A 22,938-nucleotide genomic window follows, 5' to 3' on the forward strand; every position below is an offset into this window, starting at 1 on the left:
TGTTGCTGTGGTTTAGAATCAAGACATGCTGGGTTTATCATTAACAAAACAAACTTTCTGTGTAGCTTTTAGGAGAGGAACGATGGCAGGACACAAGACGGAGACAAAAAGTCAAATTGTAATTTATGAAGGATTTATTGATAAGATGGAGCAAAAGTTGTTGGGACTGCATGCTTGCACTTTTAAGGAGAGGGGAGTCGAACAGAGGTGTGAGGGGTTTCCTGAGGTGCAAGAAACTAAATCTTCCAGGCAGGTGATGGTGGCTGTGCAGAGTGACCAGAGGATGGAGGAATCAACAGGACAGACTCATATTTGGTTTCCCACAGCTTGAAGAGGTTTGAAAAATTCAAACAACAAAATCCTGATTGAAGCTCTGGAACAGGCAAAGGTGGACAAGATCAACAACAAAAACATCTTTTATACGTTGAGATGTAACAGATTTGGCCATAAATAACCACTGGAAAGCAGACGAACTGGCACCAGGTGAAGAGTTGATCTAGGTTTTGATGGAGGCAGCAATCAGTACTCCCAGGTGAGCTGAATGAGCCATCAGATCAGCAACTGGAAGCCACACCCAAGGAAAGCAGGAGCAGGACACAAAACCCACACAGGACAAAACCCAACAATTACTTGTGGTGGTGACATTAAAACATCACTGAGGAAGATGAAGTTAACGATGGGGGAGACAAAGCTTTTATTAGATCGAGAGGATTGATTATAAGCTCTGGAAACAGGTCAATTTTATATGTTATACCAATGGATTTCTTGTTTCTGTTATTGCCAAATGATCACTTCTTTCAGGTGATTCAGGCCACACTCAGTTAATCAGTTCAATACAACAAAGGAAAAACTGAAGAAGATGAAATGCTGTGGGATTTCTTAAAAAAGCTAGAAACAGCTTGGACTTACTGACTTATGGATAAGATCAGATTCCCAAGATATTGTTTAGTAATATTTTGTTTTTTCTCTTCACTGCATGGTTCCTAAATATTTCTGGGAGACTACACTAAACGTCCCAGAATCCTCTTCTGTATCAACACTATGTCAAGCCAGCTCTGTCTTTCATTAAGACCTTAGCACATCAAATGATGTCAGTGCTGGCATCAAAGGTATCATAACTTTATCCTGTGTAACTGAACTTGCATGTGGTGGAATTATGACAGACGAGTTTTATTTCTCACCTGCACTTGGAGCTCTTGTCCAATAACTCTACAAATCATTTGCCACTTGTGCTATCAAATAAAAAAATAAAAAATAGCAGGATTAGGCTAGCAGCCATTATAGGACTTGGCACAGCTTAGTCCATCTAACAGGTTCCTTTCCTTCGCCTTACACTTGGCCAAAAATGGTGTGAATTAAAACATCCCAAAATAGATCTTTAAAAAATGATCCAATCTGGGTTTCATTTAACTTTGCAGTGGGATTATTTTTATATTTGTAAAACAAAAAAATATTTTATGCAGCATCGAGCAGTTTAACTTATATTGTTCTTTAAGTGTTGGCCCAGGCTCAGTGCCAACACATAACATAACAGCTCCTATTTACTGATAGTTTTACAAAAATGTCTTGAACCACTACTGACTGTCTAGCGCTCTACATTCACTTAACAGGGTTCCCTCCGTGCCATATGCTTTCATCTACACTTGCTGTGGTTTCTTGTGTTTTTCTAAAGCCCATAAAATAATAATTGGCTCTTTTTTTTCTCCCAGCAGATATGGCTCAGATATTTCCAGCAATAGCTAAAAATTTATATAAAGAGTTAATTGAAAGGTCTTTCTTATAATGTGACTTACTCACTTTTTTTTTTCCTGTTCTTCTTACTAACTAGCGTCAGGCTGTCTGGGATACTGATCTGAAGGCTGTGAGAGGTGGGAGCTCTACTGGGCCAACGGGTCTGCTACTGGGCGACTCCCTCTTTTCTAAAGAGCTGGAGAACATGGGCAAACAGCTCGCTGGTAAGCACTTGCGTGTACGTTTGTGTGATAAACATGCACTTGTGGTGTGAGCTTTAGAGTATATGAGTTTATCTGTGTGAGGTAGAGGCTATAATGATGATTTGTGGTCAAATGCTTCCTTTGAATGCTCTGCAAACACATTTTAATCATGACTTATGAAGTTAAAAGAGGTATAGATAGCACTTGAGGACAGAGTCCAGCCAAAGAATGAGCCACTTTTGGCAAAAGGATTGTTTTGCTTAATTAAAAACTAGTCTTCATTCTAAAAGTAAGTAGTTTTTACATGGTGGGAATTCGCTCCAGTAATAACAGGTTCCTCAGTTACACGTCTTTGCTTAGCTTAGTTCGTCAGCCTGTCTGCACTGCTGACCGATTTTTCCCAGCAAAGTGCAGTTTAGAAATATATCATTCTTCATGTAGTTTATGCATCATTTTGACACATGTGACATCTGGGTGAGTCAGAGACTGCTTTTGTTGTCATGAAGATCAAGTATTTCTTAATTTATGAATCACTTGAAAGTCTGAAGTGGAGGCCAGAGGGAATGCTGCCATTTACTGTCATGTGTCTCACACACTTATTTGTTTATGAATGTCCTCCCACTCTGTTTAACAGCGTCACAGTGTGACACACCAGGGTTATACGAAGCATATTGGACCCGTTGAGTCACACAATGCTCGTCCAGTTGCTGTGACCTCCTCAGCTCAGCTGCACGTCAGCAATAAATGGACTACTTGCCATCCAAACAAAACAGTGTGATCCTTTAAAAATCATTATTTGTTTGAAGTGTACACCAACTTTTGAGGTCTTCAGATTTCCTTGATTTGTAATTTGTTTTACAAATAGTTACTGAATGTTCAGGCTGAGAGCTTCAACTAAATGACTCTCTGAAGTTATTTCAAATGTTTCAGAGCTGCAGTAGCTGCTAATCAGTTTCACGTCACGAGCCCGAACCTCATGTATCATTTCAAAATATTACCTTAAGCTGCTCTTGCATCACTTTAGTCTTTGTTTTTGGGTTAATGTATATGCAGTTTACATATAAATAAATACTAATTGAAAGTCTCAAAGAACCCCTGTTTAATTTAGAAATCAGAATTTTCATTATTTCTGATTCAATTTGTGCAGCAAAAGATGCTTTATTATAAACATGCAACCTTTTCATGACACTGTTATCATTAAAAGTGGGCTGCTCACTCAACCAGTTTAGTAAGCCATTGTCCCTTCAGATAGTTTAAAGTTATTAAAAAATAACTTTCAGGCTATGGAAAATTGTTTTAAATGAAAACTTGGGTTATAATGGGTTAAAGAACTCTCACAAAGATTACCCAGTTTAGTGAAATTCAAGTTTATTTCCCAAACACATTATGCATTTTGTACACTAATATTGACAATGGTAGTCTCATGACTATGAGCAAATGAGCTGTAATCATAATGAAATATTTTGGCTAAAGTTCACAAACTTTACTATTAAAGAACCAGTACAGGAATTAGATTTTTTTTTTCCTCAATAAAATTTAAATTTTCACATATAAACATACTTATGGCTTGTAGAAATGGTCAATAATAACATATTGTGTTTCCAGTAAGTAGTTCCATCTCAAATATGAACTGCATCTTTTTTAATATAAAACATAATATGTAATTTTAGAGGTCAAATATATTGTAAAAACGTACTTAAAAAATGGAGAAAAAAAGGATTTATTATGTAACTTATTAAAAAAAAGGCAACACATCTGTTGTCTGGGTATACTTAAACTTCCTGCAGAGGATAAGTAAGAGTACAGTCCTTACCGGCCACTATCCTGCATGTTTTAGACGTTTTTTTTGCTCCCTGACACCTTGTCAAGTTCTGCAGAAGCCTGTTAATAATCCTTTCATTGTAGTCTGGTGGTTTGAAGTAGGTAGGGAAATATCTAAAACCTCCTGTATAAGTATCCTTGGGCAAAACACTTAACGTTGCCTCCTGATGTGCCTATCGGGGTGTGAATGTATGTGTGAATGGGTGAATGTGATAAGTAGTGTAAAGCGCTTTGAGTGGTCAAACTGGCTGGAAAAGCGCTATATAAGTACAAGTCCATTTACAATTACACTTGACCAGAATTGGGCATCCCTGACTTAAACTTTGTGAGGATTTTAGTATATATGTTTCCATCAAAAGTACAAATATGGTTAGTTAGTTTTTAGCTTAAAAAACTGGATGACATGTTTTGATTTGCACTTTGGATACAATAAGTATTAAAGTTCTACACTAAGTTAAACGACAGCATTTCATCTCATCTAACTAAGGACAGTGGGTGGTGTTCTAATTCGTTGAAGCACACAGTATTCGTTATAGCTACAGGCAAATAATATGTCATTAGCACGCTTGTTTATTTTTAGAGGAGGGACCCAATAAAGATTGCATGAGTTCTGAATGCTTTTATAGCGTGCTGTGGCTGTGTACTCTCTCACCACGTGCAACTGCTTCTTGATCAAAGACTTTAATAGATTCGATCTGTTTCTTTTTCTTCTTGACTCCTTCTCAGTCTCATTTTCCACCCCTGCTTTCTTTGTTCCTTTATGTTTTTCTTGAGTTTTGAATCAAGACTTGTCATTCCAGATGTATTTTTGATCTTCTGGTTTTGATCAGCTGGATAATTTTGTATCAGCGTCAGTGATGCATGTTGAATGCAATATAGTAAAATGTGCAGAACTTCAAAATGAAATAGCTTCTTATGGGCCACTCAGAAGAACTGGGTTATACTAGGATCATAAGTGGAGTGACCATTTAAGGAAAAAAGGAATATTTTCACCATCTAAGACACTGGTGTTATCATTAGGAGAATAAATATCTTGAGCTGAAAATATCAACCTTACTGGAATTTACTAGTGAGCGTTTCCTGTTTACAGCATGATATAATAATAACACCAGACATTTTGTGGGTGGAAAAGATCTCTACACTGGTATATTGTATGTGGAAATTCATTTTTAAACCATGCATCATTTATTTAACTGCCGTTGCCAGGGTTTGGTTAAGTTGTCATGGTCAAGATGATGTTTTGCAAACCAGTAATCTAACTGAAATACTGCTTTGAGGTTCGTTGTTACATACAGCCAAATGTTGGTGTTATGATGCAAACTGAGCAAAGACTAAGTTAATAATCTTGCAGCTTTAAGGCAAAAATGAACAAGAAATCCCAACTTAAAAGCATTAATTTACAATGTGTTAAAATCAAACCCTTCAGCACACACGCAGGTTACTGAGTGCATGAAAAAGGCAATCAGAGCTGCTAAAGCACATAAACAGCAATCTACTGTCAAATAAATAAATTAATTTGATCCCCAAAGAATACTGTTGTAAACTGTTTTGAATAGACATGTAAACACACTGAATTTCCCCTAATGTGAATGTAGGATAGTATTGCAGACATTTTCTGCTTTGCATGCTAAATGGTATTTGTCAGTGAGCAGACACATGTTTCATATTATTGCATGAAAAAATGTTGTTTGTAAAACATCATTTGCTCAAAAACAAGGAAGTCAAGGTTTGTGAAATAGTTGACATGCTTCCTTTTGTTATTCATTTCATGTCTCACGTAGACAGTTTTCCAGAAATTTTCACTCCTGATGAGTCATTCCTGAAGTTATGCCACTCAGATGATAACTCCCAGACTGCTTTGTTGATTGCAGATTGCCAAAATTTGGAATAAAAGCACGAGACATGGAGGAAAAATAACCCAGATGTTGATCACAGAAGTTGGCTGCATTGATTCTTTTGCAAATAGAAATGTAACTGAATTACCAGTGAAGCAAACAAATGTGTTTTTGTCAGGAACAGGGGATAAAAAAAAGACATATTATACTTACTGTATATCAGCTCAGGACTTTTTCTAATAGAGGAAGCTGGATTCACCACAGTTTACAAGGTCTATAAATATTGTCATCATTACCCAGAAGAAGGATTAAAGCAAGCAGTCTCGCCCACTTTAATGCTCAGTAAAATTTGTGAATCATCTGTCCGGTGGGACGTAAACCAGCTTCTCTGCACAGTGATCAAAACAAGTCTGACGTTATGCTGGAATCTTGGAAGTTCCTTTAAGGGTTTAACTGGAATACATATAAAGTGTTAGAGGCTCCATCATGCTTACATTAAAAATCACTTGTTTCATTTTGGGGGGAAATTTTTAATTTAAATAATGAAAATATGCCAGCTCACTCCTCATTTTGATTTGGATCATCTTCCTCTCTTCAACAGAGGTTGAGAAGGACCTGGCCAAACTGGCAGAAGTAGGAAAGATGACCACTCGCAGCTCTAATAATCCACATGGTAGTCTTCTTCACACTCCTCTGCGCCACAGGACACTACCTGACACACTTCCTCTCCCCAGCCTTGTCTCCAGACCCCAGTCACCTGCTGGCAGCCTCTCAGGCAAGCCTTGTAGCATCGGCCTCCCTCTACTAAACCCCAAGCCCACCACCCTGGTCATGGGTCGGACTCAATCTCCCAGCAACCCTGGTAGCAGGACTCAAACCCCCAGAACACCCAGCAGGCCCCTGACCCCAAATAGCTTGCTGACACGCTCCACTTTCAACCCTGGATCTCATAAAGAAGTGACATTCAGGAGGTCGCGAAGCCGCCCTGTGACTCCCACGAGTCAGCCAACACATCCTCGACCGCTGCTCACCCCTCCAGGATTAAGCACTACAGACAGCCTTGGTGCCAGCCTTCGGGCATATCTGTCAGAGGTAAGACCCTCAAACTGAAACATTTTCCCTCTTTGCTGAGAGCTCATATAGGCAGTTATTCATGTCAGTTTTGTTTAAAAAATAAGACCACTGAAGAGGAGATTGTGTTGCACTGTGGCTACATTCACTTTAAAAACTCAAAATGCTTCCAACACAAATACCTCTGGAAGAGCCTTAACCTTTCAGGACTCAGATGAGAGATTAAATTCATTTTTCATGTCTGTCAGTGAAAAAACTAGCAGCAGTTAAGTTATTTTATCTGAAAAGGTGAGCCTGACTCTTTCAGATGTAAAAGAGAGAGGGAGAGAATAATTTTTGACTTCCTGGAGATAGTCATGACCAGACTCCAAAAATTACAGGTCAGGCAGACAAAAAGTCACCATAAAATTGTTATTTTTGCACTTACTTTTTGTATATTTGCTTAACCACTAGACAGAGGCAGCCTAGCTGTTTACTCCTGCTGCTTCACCAGCTGATGCTTAGCTCACCGTCTGCTGGCTGTAGCTCCCTGTGTGATCAACTGTCGCTGTCAGAGAATGGAGGAGATCCTCTCAAAGCAAATGAGCTAATTCAAATCACTTTCAAATGGAAATGGCATCTTCCGTGACCATCTGTTTCTACATGTTGCAGCGAAATAGATCAAGTGTACTCACTCTGTTTAAAACATAGGATAAAACTTTGGGTCATGGGGCTTGATAATAGCCTCCATTTTATGGTAATGTTTTAGTATGATGACAGTGAGCTTGTGCTCTACATGTAAAGAGAATAAAGCTGAGTATAAAACATGAGAGCCTTTACACACATGCATGACCAGCCAAACACACACACTTCGTGTGGGGTTTGGTGGCAAGTCATGGAGGTCTGTACAGTAGGATGTCATTTTATTGTGGAAAAATGAGCCTGGCATTAAAGAGGTACTTTCAGTAGGATTTCTTACTTATATTTCTTTCATGATCTACTTAACAGCAGCGCTGTTAAATATGAGCCTTTTTTGAAGGCTTTCTTAATAGTGGGCAGGAGTTTTACAGTCCCTTTGTATACTTTCTGACAGTTATGCCAGTTGACACCTAGTGACATTATCCAAAACACTACTTCAGTGCACCCAGTCTGCTTTTATTGAGGCCACCTGGTTCCTTGTAGAAAGTCTGAAGCCTGGTTAGAGAGTAGCAGAATCCTGAAAACTGGGTGAAAAGGGATTAAAGGAAAATGAAGCAATTTTTTTCCTGTTTTTATTGTTATTACTTGAATGGTTACATAAAAAAAAGTTTTGCAATTAATATATATATATATATAACAATCCCACAGTAAGGAAGATCCCATTACAGCAGGAATTGTTGTCTAAGGTATAGAAGTATAGAAAGTTCACACATTCAAGGTATAGAACATAGTACATTTAAATGCTGCATAGTATTTACAGTGAGTGCCTTTTGGGTGAGAAATGTTTGGGTTTATTGTCAAAACTATACCTACAACTTGGTGTGTAAGTAAAAAGGAGGACATTGAATCAGTAATTAAAAGAATAGTGAATTCAAAAATGTGTTTTTTGAGCTGCAAACAACACAGTAATTGTGATGAAAACCACATAAACTGTTGATAAAACAGGATTTTGTGGGTAAAAAAGGCTTATAAAGCCTCTACAGGGTAAAACCAGGTTATGTTTGTCGTGACATAGACAGGTTGTCTATGTTACGAGAAAATTTTGAAACTCCACAGCCCCTGCCTCCAGATGCAAATAGGTGAGTCCTCGCCTTGCAAGCATAGAAAACCACGCCCACCAACGCATATGAAGGGATGTGAGCTTATATGGTGTAGATCTGCTAGTTTCAGACTTCTATTCTTTTACAGAGTTTCTGATGACATATTCCTGCAATGGGACGGATTTGTTCTTTTGAGAGGTGTAAAAGTAACACTGGACTTTATTCTTTACCTGCTGATCCTCATCTAGCGACAGACAGCAGCTCAAATCATAGCAGCAGCAACTTCCAGCAGCTGTCACAACCTGCGAGTCTCCACAGCTTTTCAGAGCTGCTGGAGCTGCTGAGAGGCCAGCATAACAGCGCTAATGGCTCAGACTAATGGGCTTCCTGGGCTACATGGTGGTGTTGGGACCAGTGCCTCACAATGAGTTGGTCCCTGGTTTGAGTATAAGGATTTAGGGCATGTCTCTGTTTGAACATGAAAATATTTTTCATATCTGTTCATCATCAACGTCCAAATATGTTGTGATGCTGGGCAAAATGTAAATAAACATGATGCAATGATATGAAACTAATTTAAACCACATGTTTTACAGATGAGAAAGACTGCATCAGAAACAGAAAAACTTTTTTTTTTTTTTTTTTTTATTGCATTCTTCTTGTAGCATTTGATATGTATTTGGGAATTGTAGATGACTACATGTTCTCTTTATTTAGTGACTTACCACAACTTTTTTTTTAAATAAAATACGCTGACCTTAAGCTATTTCGTTTTTGTGTATTTTTCACAGAGCTTATGAATTAATCCCATCTCCCATCACTTTGGATGTGTCATTTTTTTTTTCATTTCAGGATGAGTTTTACCAGCAGTTAATGGCCATCCGACAGCCTTGGCATATTCCCAGTGACACAGACAGTGACATCCTGGAGCCTCCTGAGCAGGATAAGAGTGAGTGACCTACTTTGCTCTTCCTTCCCTCTGTTTATATATATTTATACATTTTTTTAATTGATCCAGGCTCCTGTTATATGGGAAAGTAATTATTCACAGCTTAGTTAAGTTGCTGGTCTCTCAGGCTCTCAAATGTGCCCCTTTAACGACTTTACCTTCTCACAGATGCTTTTTATACCCTCTGTCAGATGTGAGGTTTATTTCATTATGTCACTTTGCTGCAATGACATACTACTGCATTAAAGAGACAAAAGTAAAATACTCCTTGTGAAAGTTTTAGATGGAACACGAAGGCTAAAAGTTTCCATATTTCACTGTTGGGGATTTAAATGGGAGGAAAGTTGTCATGTAAAATTTCCTTTTCTGGCAACGTGTGAGAGATTTATCTCTATCAAGATCTACTCGATAGACTTGAACGGCTCTTGCTGAACATCATAAATCCAGTCGCAGTAAGGATCTGGCTGAAATACAGTGAAGCACATTAAACTCACTTTGAACATGACGGAATTAGATTAGACCTCCTGGAAGGTTCTGGTCCATAAATTGCATGAGGGCATGTGGCAGTAAGGCCCTATGGTCAAAGCCTCAGCAGACTGAAACTAAGTACTTCTCAATACATTGTGATGCACTAAGGAACTGTCAGATTTATGCTTTTTTAGCATTGGTTAACATATAGCTCAATGTCCCCGATCCTTTGAGATCCAGAGAAGAATTTACAGCTCTAAATGAAAAATGACTTTGGTAAACATTGCGTATTTCTGCAAACCTGCTGAGTGGAATATAAAAATATACAGAAGAAAACTAAAAGCATACTGAGAATGTTTTTTTAACTTAATGCAAAGACTTCTTTAAGTGTAACACCTGCCCTTATTGTGACAGTAAATGAATGCACCAATGTGTTTTTCAAAGAGAAATTACAACTAAACTAAATTCCAAAACTTGCATTCATGTTGTGGTTGTCAGCACCTCTAGTTATGGACCAGTTCTGCACTTAGGTGGTAATAAAAGATGCATGCAAGGATTTAGAAGAGAGTCCTCCTCAGCTTCCCAAACTGAAAATCCACTGCATGTGGGATTAAAAATAAGAGAGACAGTCTTCCCTGATGTTATGAAACAAGAATTCCAGTCAAAGAAAAGATCAAGCAGGCGAATGGTTGTCACATGGAAATATAACCCTCTGACAAGTTCCTCCGGAGGGTCGTTGTTTTGCCAAATGTGTATCTTTCACAATAAATGGATACGTTTTCCTAATAGCCCCTGGGGGCCTGCTCTAAAGCTTTGGCAATGGTAATAGCATGCTGAGAAGGGATATGAAGCACAGATTGAATTAAACGTGGCTCAGAGAGCGGAGAGAGACACTGACAGAGACCAAACAGCCACAAGACGTGACAAAGCACCTTCTGGCGTGAGAGAAGGCCCACAGGACTGATCGCTGAAATCTGGTCTCAGTGTGAGTGCTTGAAAATAATTGTATTAGTCAGGGTAAGACATGAAAATTGTTTTCAGAGATCACATTTGCCCCTTTAATCTGATTTTTTTTGTGTGAGTGTGTGTGTTTTCTGGGGGCAGTTTGTATGCCTTTGGCGGCATGTTTTCAAGTTTTCAGGTCACACAGATGCCTAACAGGATAAAGTATGATGTGAAAGCATTTTACATCCCAAAGGACTATGGTCAGCCTCACTAGTCACTACCAAGACCATAGCTAAGCTAAACTTTAAAGACCATATGGATACAAGCTAGAAAGTTGGCTTAATCTATGAAATGCTGCAGGTATGAAGTGATTTCCTCCCATTGAAGGATGACATGTTGTGCCAAAAAATGATAAAGTATTGCTAAAGTACAGAGTAATGTAAAAATGAAATATTGTTCTAATTTTTGTTGTTACTCAAAATAGAAAATCCAAACAAACTGAAGAAAAATCACTCTGATTACTCTCTTTTGGCAAGAATATGGGAAGTGAATGCCTTCACACGTACTGGTATGCTGTTGTGCGTCAGTAAGTTTGGGGTCCACATAATTAGTGTGGTAAACTGTCTACACAGAATCTCAGCAGATGTGTCTGGACTGAGAGCTAAATAATAGTGGAAAATCCATTGCTATTTCCTGTTATTCCATAAACTTCCACAATGCGTCCACCACACTTTCCACCATAGAGATGAAAGTTGCCCCCTTCTCCTCACTTGCCCTGGCCATTCTGCACAGCACCTTCAGGAATTCAACATGCCTGATGTGGCCAGTGAGAAGAAATTTACTGTTAATATCATAAATTTGCCACAGTTCTTTGTGGTTTTGAAGATTATATACTTGACAAGAACATTGTGTTGTTCATATACCTATATGAACCGTTCGACCATACACGCCGTTTACAGTCCCTGAAAGAAACCCTTAAAAATGTACAGCTCTAGTTATTGTACATGTAAAGCATAAAAAGTAACATAAACAGTGACTCAAAAGGGTGTGCGTAATTTCCTTCTTGCTGTGAGATGCATGAGAAAAATGATACTGCTCTAATTCTTGCATTTTTTTAAACAAAGCACAAAATATTCCAGATTCAGGTCTAACTAAAGCATTTAGATGCACTATAAGATTTTCCATTTTACATAATTATTTCCAAGACAGTAAACAAGGTATTCCCCAAACCTTTGAAGTATCTTTGAGAAACATTATGCTTCCTTGTATGACTAATTCTCTACATTAATGTTTTTATAGGTGGTTCACGAGATGCCAACATGAGATCTGTGTTTTCAGGTGAGAATCTGAACAGTTAGAGGTGTCACAACCTATCAGCTCCTTATGTGTTTTTTCATCTGAGCCACCAAAAGCTAGCAATGCTCCATGCCCTGCTATAGTAAGCAACTTCTTCAAACTCAGAGAGACTCAGTGTCTGTCAGTGATCTCATTTGTAGAGCCACAACATGTAAGCCACATAACCACCAATGGTTTACTTGCTGTAGGAGCCTCCACCTTCATTTATGGACCATTCAATTACCGTCACAGGCTAAATGAAGGGCACAGCAGCTCTGAGAGCTGATTGGTTTGAGGCTGCCTGTGTGTGGAGACAGGAACACTGTTGCCCAGTTCCATTAAGTCACTTGGGTTCTGAGTTTACATGCAGCAGACAGCGTCACTTCACAGCATCAACATTTAGGAGAAGGAGAAAGTCTGTCTGGTTTGAGGTTGTCTGCGGTTCCCCTTCTTGTGGCTCCGAAGGTGCCCACAGTTCCCAGTGTCACTGTGCCAGTCTGGACTGAGATCTGAGAGCAGCCTTCTGGTGTTGCTTGTCTATCAGAGAGGCCAGAGCATTGCCCCGGCAACCAAACTTTAAAGCTCAGAGCTGTCCCAGAACTTCTCTGTGTTGTGAAATATGGTGATTGGAACCTCCACTGGGCAGTACTAACTCCCATTTTCCACCTCATGTTGTTTGTCTATGGCATGTTTAAATATTAAAAGGCTATTTAATGGTAATTGGCTTAGTTATTATTTTTATTGGCGGTTAAATGTGTCCCATTCTGGTTTCTAGGAGACTGATGTTTTTGTCTTTCATTTTTCACAGGCCTATAGTGATGAAGACCAGAGACACTGATCCAATCAAACTATTATGCAAACAACTGGACATTTTGAATATGTGTACAGAGACGATTATTTTTATAAATCATATGAATGAAAATACGATTGTACACTTTTTCACAGATATTTCATAAACATTGTACTGTAACTGTATGATAAAATGAGAAAATATTACTTGAGAGTATAGAATATGCCATTTATTTTTGTTTGCTCCATAGCATGCTATTACACTTCGATATGGAGTCCAAAAAACAGATGCATTTTGTTGTTCATAGACTCTTTTTCTAGGCCTAGTGCAGATTCACATTATGAAGATAGCACACTTATATTAAGAACGTATTATTGAGATGCACTGTTTAAAGAATTTGTGTTTTTCAGATAGCAAATAAGCAAGCTGTCGATGGAAAATATGGAATGCTGTTATTTTAATTAAAATGATTTTGGTGCATTTTTCTGTTTTTGACTCTAGTGTACTGTGTTACCCCATATGTTGTCAATGCCAAATATTTTTTTCTGAATTTCCACAAGCAAAAACACTTAAAGTTCCACTCTAGCAGTTATTGATTCCCTGAAAACTCATCTTAAAATGACTTGGTTATGATTCAAAACCTTTATCAAGCATTCCCCACATCGCTGCTCATCAGCAGTTGAAGTTCCCAAGAAGAGGAAGCTCTGTGTTATGAGGTTGCATGAAGTATCAATATAGCAATGTATTCATTTTCTAACACCTTCTGAGATGTATTAAAAACGCACAGTTTGTTGCTACTGGCTCTATGGCTGTTCTTCTGCCAGTAAAGCATGCCGGGACTCGCTCAGCTGCAGCTCCTATCTCAGTCAGGAGGAGCTGGTGGAAACTGGCTGTGCAGCTCCCAATTTGCTTCCCCAGCTCTATACAAGGAGCCTCACCTCTTAGGAGTTGTGAATAACAATGCAATAGAGAGAAAATACATTGCAAAAGTACAAACTCACTGATTGGTTGATTGACATGACTGGTTGTGCTCTTGGTGTTGATCAAATAAACAAGACAATGTCAGATTTTAGCCAAACCAGAACACAATGCTCTGCCTAGTTTGGGCCAACTTCGTTTTTTTAATTTGCGTTAACTTGTCATTTCACCAAATCCTCATAGCTTACATAAATTAGCTTCAAAAGCCTCAAAAGTAGTCAGGATTTGTTCTTTCAGTCTTATACAGCTGTCTGACCTCACTCTCTTGAGACAGATGCTCGACAGATTCGGAGCAGAAATCTCGGCTACAGCGTTAATGGCTGATTTTACTAGAAAAGCCTGGGAATTGTAAAATGTCAATGATTTTAAGTATTTTATTAAAAATGGTTGAAAAAAATACAGTTTTTTTTAAATTATATTTGATGTGCATTTCAAACCAAGCTATAATACGTGCCTGACCCTACCTCAGCATGTTAGGTTTTTAGGTTTAGTTTTAGTACCTAAAGTAAAACTTAGCCAAACAACCAAAACTACTTTAACTTCTACATATGATTTACTGTATTTGAACAGATTCCATTTTGGTTTTGTTCACATTATTGAAAATTACCAAAACAGTTTTTTCGTTATGTTGTACTGGCTTTATCTGGACTTTGTCCACATCCATCAAACCTTTTGTTTCTCACTCACACTGAGGTGCTGACAGAGACATAGAAGTCTGTTGGGCCATGACTACAGTGCTCTTGTGTGTTTGCCTGGGCACGTGTCAGCTACACTGTGGTTGTCTGAGGGTTACACAGGCGACGTCAGCTCTACAGACGCACACACATCATGGATACAGTTTGATCCCTGCATTCAAACCCTACTGAGTTTTGTGGTAACATAAACCCAACTGTGCCAACTTTTTTGAAACAGTCACTCTGGATGTGGCCAACAAACTACTCAGATCTCCAGTCTCATTTCATGATTCCTGTAAAAGGATGTGTGAGAAGACTAATCACTTTAAAACCCCATCCTGTAAAACATCGCTTGTGGATTAATGTTCTGCGTATTTAAACACCTTTTGTTCTCATTGGAAAGGGATGTGGTTAGAAGATTATGTGGAAGAATTTTAGGACATGGCATAATTGAGTCGCAGATACAATCATTTAAAAACACTATAAACAATATTTTCCTGTCAGAAAAAGGAAATGTTTTGCTTTGCATGTTAGAACTTTCATTTTCTTCTTCCCCCATGCTGGAAGGCATTGAGTGAAGTTGCCATCTGTTCTTGTTCCACAGATCATCAGCATGTTAATTCTGTTTTACAATCAATATTTTCTCTGAGTTCAGATGTCTCTTCCAGTTTTCCATTTGTAATGTCAGCTAAGTATGAAAGCACGGAGAGATTTGGAGCAAGGCAAGACAATATGAGTAAAGAAGACTTCAGTTACTGCCACAGATGCCACACAAAAGCAGTAATCTGATGCTTCTCCTTTCCTTTTTGTTCCTCCAAATGTCTCCATATGTCATCGGTTATACAGATGAAATAGTGGGAGAGTCACAATATCGCATCTCACGTTGTTGCTCTATAACTTCATTATGATTATTAGAACAATAAAAGTTCATTTTATGCTGCACACATCATCTAGTTTCAGTGGGACATTAGCTGCATATGTTGAGAATCAGATCAATTTTCATTTCATTAATACTGTTCCTGTGGACAATGATTCTTTGTATCTTCTCAGAGTTTGTGCAATGTAGAGGCTTTACACACCAGGCCCATTTAAAGCAACTGTAGGGGCCACCCAGGAAGAGGGACAGACATCACTGTACTTACTGGGAGTTCTGGACCACCATCAAAGGTCAACAGACTGACCCAGGTCTTAATTTACAACTGAACACCCTGAGATTTATCCTGACATACAGCTCAAATAATTCTATAGTGGATGGAGGGTACAGTTTGAGGGAATATACAGATAGTATCATTTATAGCTTGAAATGTTCCAGTATGGTGAGTATGTATGTGGAAATGTAGCAATCTGTGTGTGGGTGACAGAAAGACTTTGTGGACAGTGTTTGCAAAATTGTTGCTTCAGGGTAAGCATCTATCTCCCATGCTGGATACCTGAGCTGGAATCCCACAGGGCACGAATATTAACACCTTCCAGTCGGGTCCTTATGCATGACCCTTAACACTACTGCCTAACCACCTTCAGATGTAAGTCTTTTTGGAGAAAAGCGTCTGCTAAATGATTGTATAATATAGTACTTTGAGTGTTTTTTATTTTCCCCAATATGCTGTCATCTCTGATACTCTGTGGACAACTTGTTAAAACCATTCGCTTTAATAATAATAATAAAGGAAACAAAGTAAACGGCTATTACAGTTAGTACTTCAAGCCACTCTAACAGAACACCCTGTATTATTGTGTGAGTCCTCAGTAGAATGACCCGAGGGAGTTTTATGTGGCATTTTTTTTTATTACAGTAGTTATTTAAGATACAATTATTATCTGGATTTTGTTTTTTGTGAAATGAACTGCCTGTTCTCACAGAACTAACAAAGTCAGCCTCCTCCATTCTTAGCTGTTTGCTCCTCCAAGTCTTTAATCAGCGTGAGTTAGTGTTGCTCTCTGCTGTACTCTCAAGTAGCTACTCTTAAGTTATAATCACAAAGATATGTAGAAACAGTTTAATGTTGTTGCAGTAAGTCTGGTCAATGGCAATGATTGTAGAGCAGATCCTGAGCAGACATACTGATGACAACAGGGACAACAATGGTCACAGCTGCTGAAATATTCAGCACTACTGGAAGGTTGACTGGATTTTAGCTCAGTTTATGGCTTATCAACAATTTGAAAGAAGAGTGTTTGATATCACTTAGTAGGTCAAATGTGACCAATTTTTAACCAAATACATCAGAAAATGGATTAACTAGAAATTATTTTAAAGAATAATTTAATAATTATGTATTGTAGAATATTATATACGTCCACAGCAGTTTATTTTACAAATTATAGTAAGAGCGTTGATCCAAGAAGTAATTTGACCCAAATTAAGTAAAATGTTTAATTTTGAATTATAAACCTACATACAGTATTTTTTTTTAATGGAAATGTGATCTACTGACATAATAAAATGTAACTAATATCATGAAGATGAAAAGAAAGGTACTTTTAAAATATCCCTGATGTTGTAGCGTTTTTTTGTTGGTTGTGTTTTTTATATTTATTTTTGTTAAGGAGCGTGATGGCTATTGGCTTAAATAACTTTAAATAGCCTCTTTCCGTCTTACATCTACATGAAAAAGCCTCTGACTGAACACAGTTCAATCAAAATCTAAACAAAAGTGGCTTTACATTAAGTTCATCGACTCCAACCAGTAATCGGAGCTGTTTTACATATTAGAGGTGGTCAAATTAAATAAGCCTCACAAACCCCCCCTTTTTTTTCCCTTTTACGGTAGCCTAAATAAAATCTAACTAAAACATTTTCAAATGTTTGATTTGGTTTATTGAAGTTGTATTTTGTAAATTACGTACGTTCTTATACGTGTTTAATTTGTGGCTCTACTTCTATGAAATACAATTTTAACGAGCAATCATTTCCGCCTGCAGTCATCATTAGCGCGAGCAAATTGACAAGCGGCACGCGCTTTTTTGTGTGTGTTTTTCTTTCTTTCTTTATTTATTTTTTTTTCTATTTTTTTTTTACTTTAAGAATATTAACAAACTTTACTTAAACAATAGTTCAGAAAGCACATAACTAAAGCCAGGAGTCGGTTATGCAATTATATATAAATAAAACAGCCAATCTGTAATTCGGGTGGAGCAGCGTCCAAGATGAAGCTAATCTCAAGGTAAGTTCACCCAAATCATGTTTGCTTATATAAACGTTATTTTCTTAAGAGATTTGATCTCCCACATATATTGAATTGGCTAATTTCAGGACCTTGGACTTAGGCCGTCTTTGATATTGACATAACTGACTTTATTCCAAATTAGCTTGGATTTATTTTATGTCTGGTTAAAGGGATCAGCTGTGTTACCATGAAACACTTAAGATTTAGCCACAACCAAATGGGAGAAAGAAAAGACTACTGCAACCTTTTTATTTTATTATTGCTTCTTGAGCAGACCTTAAATCAGTTCAGTATTTAAGTTTGATTGACCTCAGGCAGCTAACAGTGTTTGACCATAGTTACTCCAGCACTGTAAACCAGAAGATATCCATCATTGTTGTGTGAGTTGAGGCTGCTGGGTTTGGCCAGACTTCTGCAGTGCTGAGGGACACATTGTTTGTATTAAACATGTGCCTATCTGTTTTTAGGCCAGTAGTTTTCCGAAGATTTTTAGTTGTATTGCTGTGGCACCTTGTTGGCCTTCCTTTTTTTACACATACGAATATACTCATATTGACTTTTGTTGAATGTTTTCCCATGTTGATCAAGATGTCAGTATTAATTTTTCTGATAAACAACATGGAAGTGACTCATTGAGGGAAAAGGATCACAATCAGGACATGCAAATTCTTTTCAGAGCCTTTGGAAAAACGTCATCATCATGTGTGTAATGTTGTTTCTAAGAAGATCCAGAGGGATTAAATAGTGGATGGATGAACATAAATCCTAATTGTGAGGCTTTTCTGTCAAATCTTAACAGACTCCAGAGTACTCTGAGCCTTGGCATTGCTCTTCACTTTAAGGTTAACTTGTGAGACTTCATCCTGTGTGAATGGCTGTCTGAGCTGTCTTGCCTCATCTCCCTTTTTGTCTCATACTTATTTATGGTTCTTCTCCCTGACCATGATGTGGTCAGTATTCCAGACGCTTGGGGATCATTTCAAAGAAGGCCTTGTGGTGGGTGAGGTTTAGACCTGGATCAGATGACTCATCCAAACTTGGTGTCTGTCTTTGGTTCCAGGGAATCTCTGTATGCGTATTGTTATTAATCCTTCAAATGCAGAGATCTAACCTTGGTTTAGTGGTGCACCATGTGTTGGAAATGTTTGCATTAGCTCGAGTTGATGTTTTTATCCAAGTCTAGAGTAGACTGAAACAAAATATAGTGACAGAGACAAAGAACTGGTTAATCTGATCATATTTATACCTGTTGTCAAACTGCTTTGTATCCACGAAAGGTCCCTCGGGGTAGTGTAGAACACCTCTGTTGTCAAGAGTTTTGTTTTACCATCCTTTTCTCAGATAGCACCAACAATCCATCCTGATCCCTGCTCTTTTGTGTTGTCATTTACATATAAAGTTGCAGTGAATTTATTGAGTCTACACAGATGTGATTTATTACACATTCTCATGCTGCTTTATACTAACTCACCACCAGTGTTCTTCTTTTTGAGTGTTTGTTTTCACCCATTTGTCAAAGCCCTTCTGTTGGAGGCTGCTGGTGCATGGGTGGAACAGATACATTTTTGACATCTCTTTAGCTATCTTAGTGGAGCAACTCTATGTGTAGCAAATATTTTATATTCTTTCATTAAGTATTATGCAACATGATAATTTCAGTCACAGTCCTGAATTCACTAATATGTTCTGAAACATCAGTTCTCTCCATGTTGTTTTAGATAAAAGTGGGAAAATTTATTACAGAGATTGAGACAAGACTTTGTGAAGACCAATGGTATTTTTCTACATGGGCATTTTTAACAGAGTTTTGCAGTTTCACCGAATTTAACATGTGATGGAATCAGGCAGTATTGCAATGATATACAGGTGTTTTCTATCTGACTGGACAAATGCTTTATCTTATGACCTGTCCTCTTACAGATTTAAAACCTTGACAGAGCAAATAATTTGGAAACTTTCTGCTGTATAATTTTTATAAAATGGTTCACGCAGGTTTTTTTCAGAAAACATTTGAAGCCAAGACTGGCTGAATCTGACTGTGGTGTGTAAATCTCCCATTTTTACTACAAAAATTTAACTTTTTTCCTCTTTATGCCTAAAGATGTCAAAACAAATTAGCCTTAGTCATCATGCTGAAATCTTTGTCTATCCGAATTTGTCACACCTCTTCCTTTTTGCTGTTTGCTTTCTTTAGACAGATTAGCACCTCTCAGGATGACAGAAACAATGTTTTGGAAAATTTTCATTCATTGCAACACAAGTCTTCGACTCAGCTGCAATAATGCATACCTTTCCTTGATACTGTACTTGGGTATAACTTGGTTTAATTATGCTTAGTGTTTATTTTTCTTTGATATTATATAGCAGGAATAATAACCTCCGCTGCAGCATCATTGCTTTGCATGCAGAAGAAAAAACAAACAGCAGGGCTGGGACATTGTGTGCTGCAGGTAGAGTGAGACACTGGTGCACCAGTGTTTACTGAGAGTCACGGAGTTGAAAGGGACAGTTCATGAATGTAGTGACATTAATAAACAAAAGGCTACTTGGTTTGACCCCACTTTTCTATTTTGGATAGGTAAGTTCCCCGTTTTACTTTTAGGGCTCAGTAAGGAGTCATCTATCTATCCATTTGGCTTAAAACCCTGTTAGAATCTCACCTTATCTCTTTTAAATTAAGGGGGAAGGGCCAAGATAAGGAAATTGGGACTAGGCCAAAAAAACAATCCAAAAAAAGAAAAGGGCAAAATTGTATCTGAGGTTTTAACACTGAGCTGAAGTAAAACAATGTTACACAGATAATGTAGTTTTTCGCTTTGTTGGCAAAAAGTTAATGTGTTGCTAAAAAATTGTGTTCAATGATTCCTTCCCCTGATTATCTGACTTGAGGAACTGACCATATCTTGGAAGCTGATGGGAAGTTTGTGACATTTTAAACTTTGATAGATGGACTTTGTTATTTTGCTTTTATGATTGCACTGTTGTTCCAAAGGAGAAACCCCAGCCATGGTATTAATTTACTAATGATATCTAGTAGCATATTAAATGCATGCGAAAATGTTACAAATATAAGAAATTGCACTCATGTATGTGGTGCCCATTGCCTGTGCCAAAGTAGTTGGTTTTAAGTCTTACATTTACGATGACATAGTTCATTGAAGTCTTTACAAGATTCTATTAGATTTAGTTGTTTTCCTTCCTGTCTGTAAGAACGTCTGAATGTTTAAGCCATTACAGTTCCAGATCCATGTAATCTAATGCTCTTTTCGTCATAATACAAAAGCTGGGTGAGCAGTTCAAATAATACTGACTCATTTTATTTGGCACTAAAGGCTCTTTTATTGTGTTCTTGTTATTTTATCAGCTCTCCAAGGGACAGCATACAGGAAAAGGGTGGAGTAGGACTGAATGATGATGCTGTTACTGACCTTTTGGAATGGGAATAGCTGCGTGATCGGCTCTCTCCGTTAATCTCAAATGGATCTCTTACCACAGGAGGCCAAATAATGTCTGTAGCACTGCCAGAAGTTTGACAGCTTTCAACTGTTTCACACCTGCAGCTCCTTTTTCTTTCTTCTTTCTCCCCCGCTCTCCAAAGTTATCATGTCCTTAAGTTGGGAAATAGAGGAAGAGTGCCTTTTGTAGCCTGTAGCATTGTAAATTACAGAAGATGGATTAATAGTGTGTCAGTGTGGGTGATATTAGAATTGTTTGGTTCTCTCCCATCCCATTTGCCAGGATGACGCTGGTTCCCCTCATCAAAGCCTAATGCTGCCAAGAGTCTAATGTCAGTTTCCCAGTAATGCACTGCAATCTGAGGTGGAATTATTTAGGGATCATGATGTTAGTTTAGGTTTGCCTGTATTAGAGCACAATGGGCAGACTGGAACATTAACAGAACACATTTGTTGTGTGGGTGTTTGTCATGAGCTGTTTTGAATGTTGAGAATATGAAGATAGAAGATGAATTCCCTGAACTATTGCAGCTGTGAGTCATGCTTTCCATTTTCTAGGTTTTAGTTTTATTATTTTGAACAAAGAATGATTGGATGTCCTTGCAGCTGTCCCACAATAAAGATTGTTTTCCCCCGCTCTACCCACCCTAAAGACATTTTAATCCTCACTTTTATGTGAGGTTGTTTTCATCTTAAGGTTGTAATTGTAATATTTATGCAAACCACGTTCTTCTGAAACCTCAGTCATTTGAACCACAGGGACAGAGTTAAAATAATTTCTTTAGTTTCAGAATGTTTTCACAGCAGGTAGGCTACCTAAACTAGTGGGTTTGCATCACCACTGCAGCCACTCTACCAAGATTTGAAGCAAAATAAAATGGTACAATCTTGTAAAATTCTATAACCCACAAGTGTGATCTGCACAATATGTACTGTAGCGTAGGATGGCAAGCAGGCGCAGTAGTAAATGATCTCACTGGTGTCAACACAATAGTAAACATGACAATAAAATATATTTACTGGATAAGGAGGAAAGTGCTTTTTTGGTATCCAAAGCAGTTTTAGTAAATACATGATCACTAGGTACACAGAATACATACCTATGACTTATAAATCCTCAAGATGTGATCCATAAACATAATTTACAACATCTCCTTTGTCAATATCTGATGAAGATCCTTACATTTAGGACCTTGGAGGTTTACCTAAAAGTGGAAATTGCATTAATCAGGACTGAAATATGTGAATGTTTTTATTAGACCAGTTCAAGATTATATTTGAAGTTTCATCTGTACTGATTGTTCTGCTCTCTTTTCCAATAGTTTTTTCATTACAGGCTCATTCCTTTAACTCCTCATCCTGCTCCATTGTGTCAGTGGGATGGTGATAGACATTTCCTGTAGAATTCCACTTTTAAACTGCTTTAGATATTACGTCAAACTTTGAATAAAAAAATTAATAAAAAACATTGCTAACCAAGAAATTTTAATGTTTTTCAGTCAAGTTATATCATAGTTGGACTTGAGTATATGAAAATATCATACTTAAGTTTTATGGTTTTCCAAGTCATGGCCAAATAATGAGGGTTTGGGGCAGATTCTATCATAAATTTCCATAAAGCTGAAAGATGTTGGGGATTCCTGCAGTTTTGAGGGAGAAAAGAGAAAAGCTTGTGAGAGAGAAGAGAAAAGGTGGTTAACGTGTTGATTCAGTGTGTTCCACTTGCTGCTATTGTCTTTTTTTTTTTATCATTAGATCAGCTTGGAGCGAAGCCCTATTAGGGAGATGAACTGTGCCA

General features: G+C 37.8%; 2 protein-coding genes across 3 annotated transcripts in view; both read left to right on the forward strand.

Annotated features, from left to right (window-relative positions):
• Positions 1 to 13,660, forward strand: part of c18h8orf34 (chromosome 18 C8orf34 homolog) — a 70,541-nt gene extending 56,881 nt beyond the window's left edge. Inside the window, exons 11-15 of the mRNA XM_041969042.1 lie at positions 1,829 to 1,955; positions 6,192 to 6,682; positions 9,232 to 9,328; positions 12,041 to 12,079; positions 12,885 to 13,660. Of these exons, the coding sequence (XP_041824976.1) occupies positions 1,829 to 1,955; positions 6,192 to 6,682; positions 9,232 to 9,328; positions 12,041 to 12,079; positions 12,885 to 12,892 (762 nt within the window). The 3' untranslated portion in view covers positions 12,893 to 13,660. The remainder of the gene's footprint in view (positions 1 to 1,828; positions 1,956 to 6,191; positions 6,683 to 9,231; positions 9,329 to 12,040; positions 12,080 to 12,884) is intronic.
• Positions 13,661 to 17,479: 3,819 nt separating this feature from the next.
• Positions 17,480 to 22,938, forward strand: part of sulf1 (sulfatase 1) — an 82,856-nt gene continuing 77,397 nt past the window's right edge. For both annotated transcript variants that reach the window (XM_041967809.1, XM_041967811.1), the window contains exon 1: positions 17,480 to 17,682. The gene's annotated coding sequence lies outside the window, so the exon portion shown is untranslated. The remainder of the gene's footprint in view (positions 17,683 to 22,938) is intronic.

This window comes from Melanotaenia boesemani, chromosome 18 (genome assembly GCF_017639745.1).
Source record: "Melanotaenia boesemani isolate fMelBoe1 chromosome 18, fMelBoe1.pri, whole genome shotgun sequence".
Lineage (NCBI taxonomy): Eukaryota > Metazoa > Chordata > Actinopteri > Atheriniformes > Melanotaeniidae > Melanotaenia > Melanotaenia boesemani.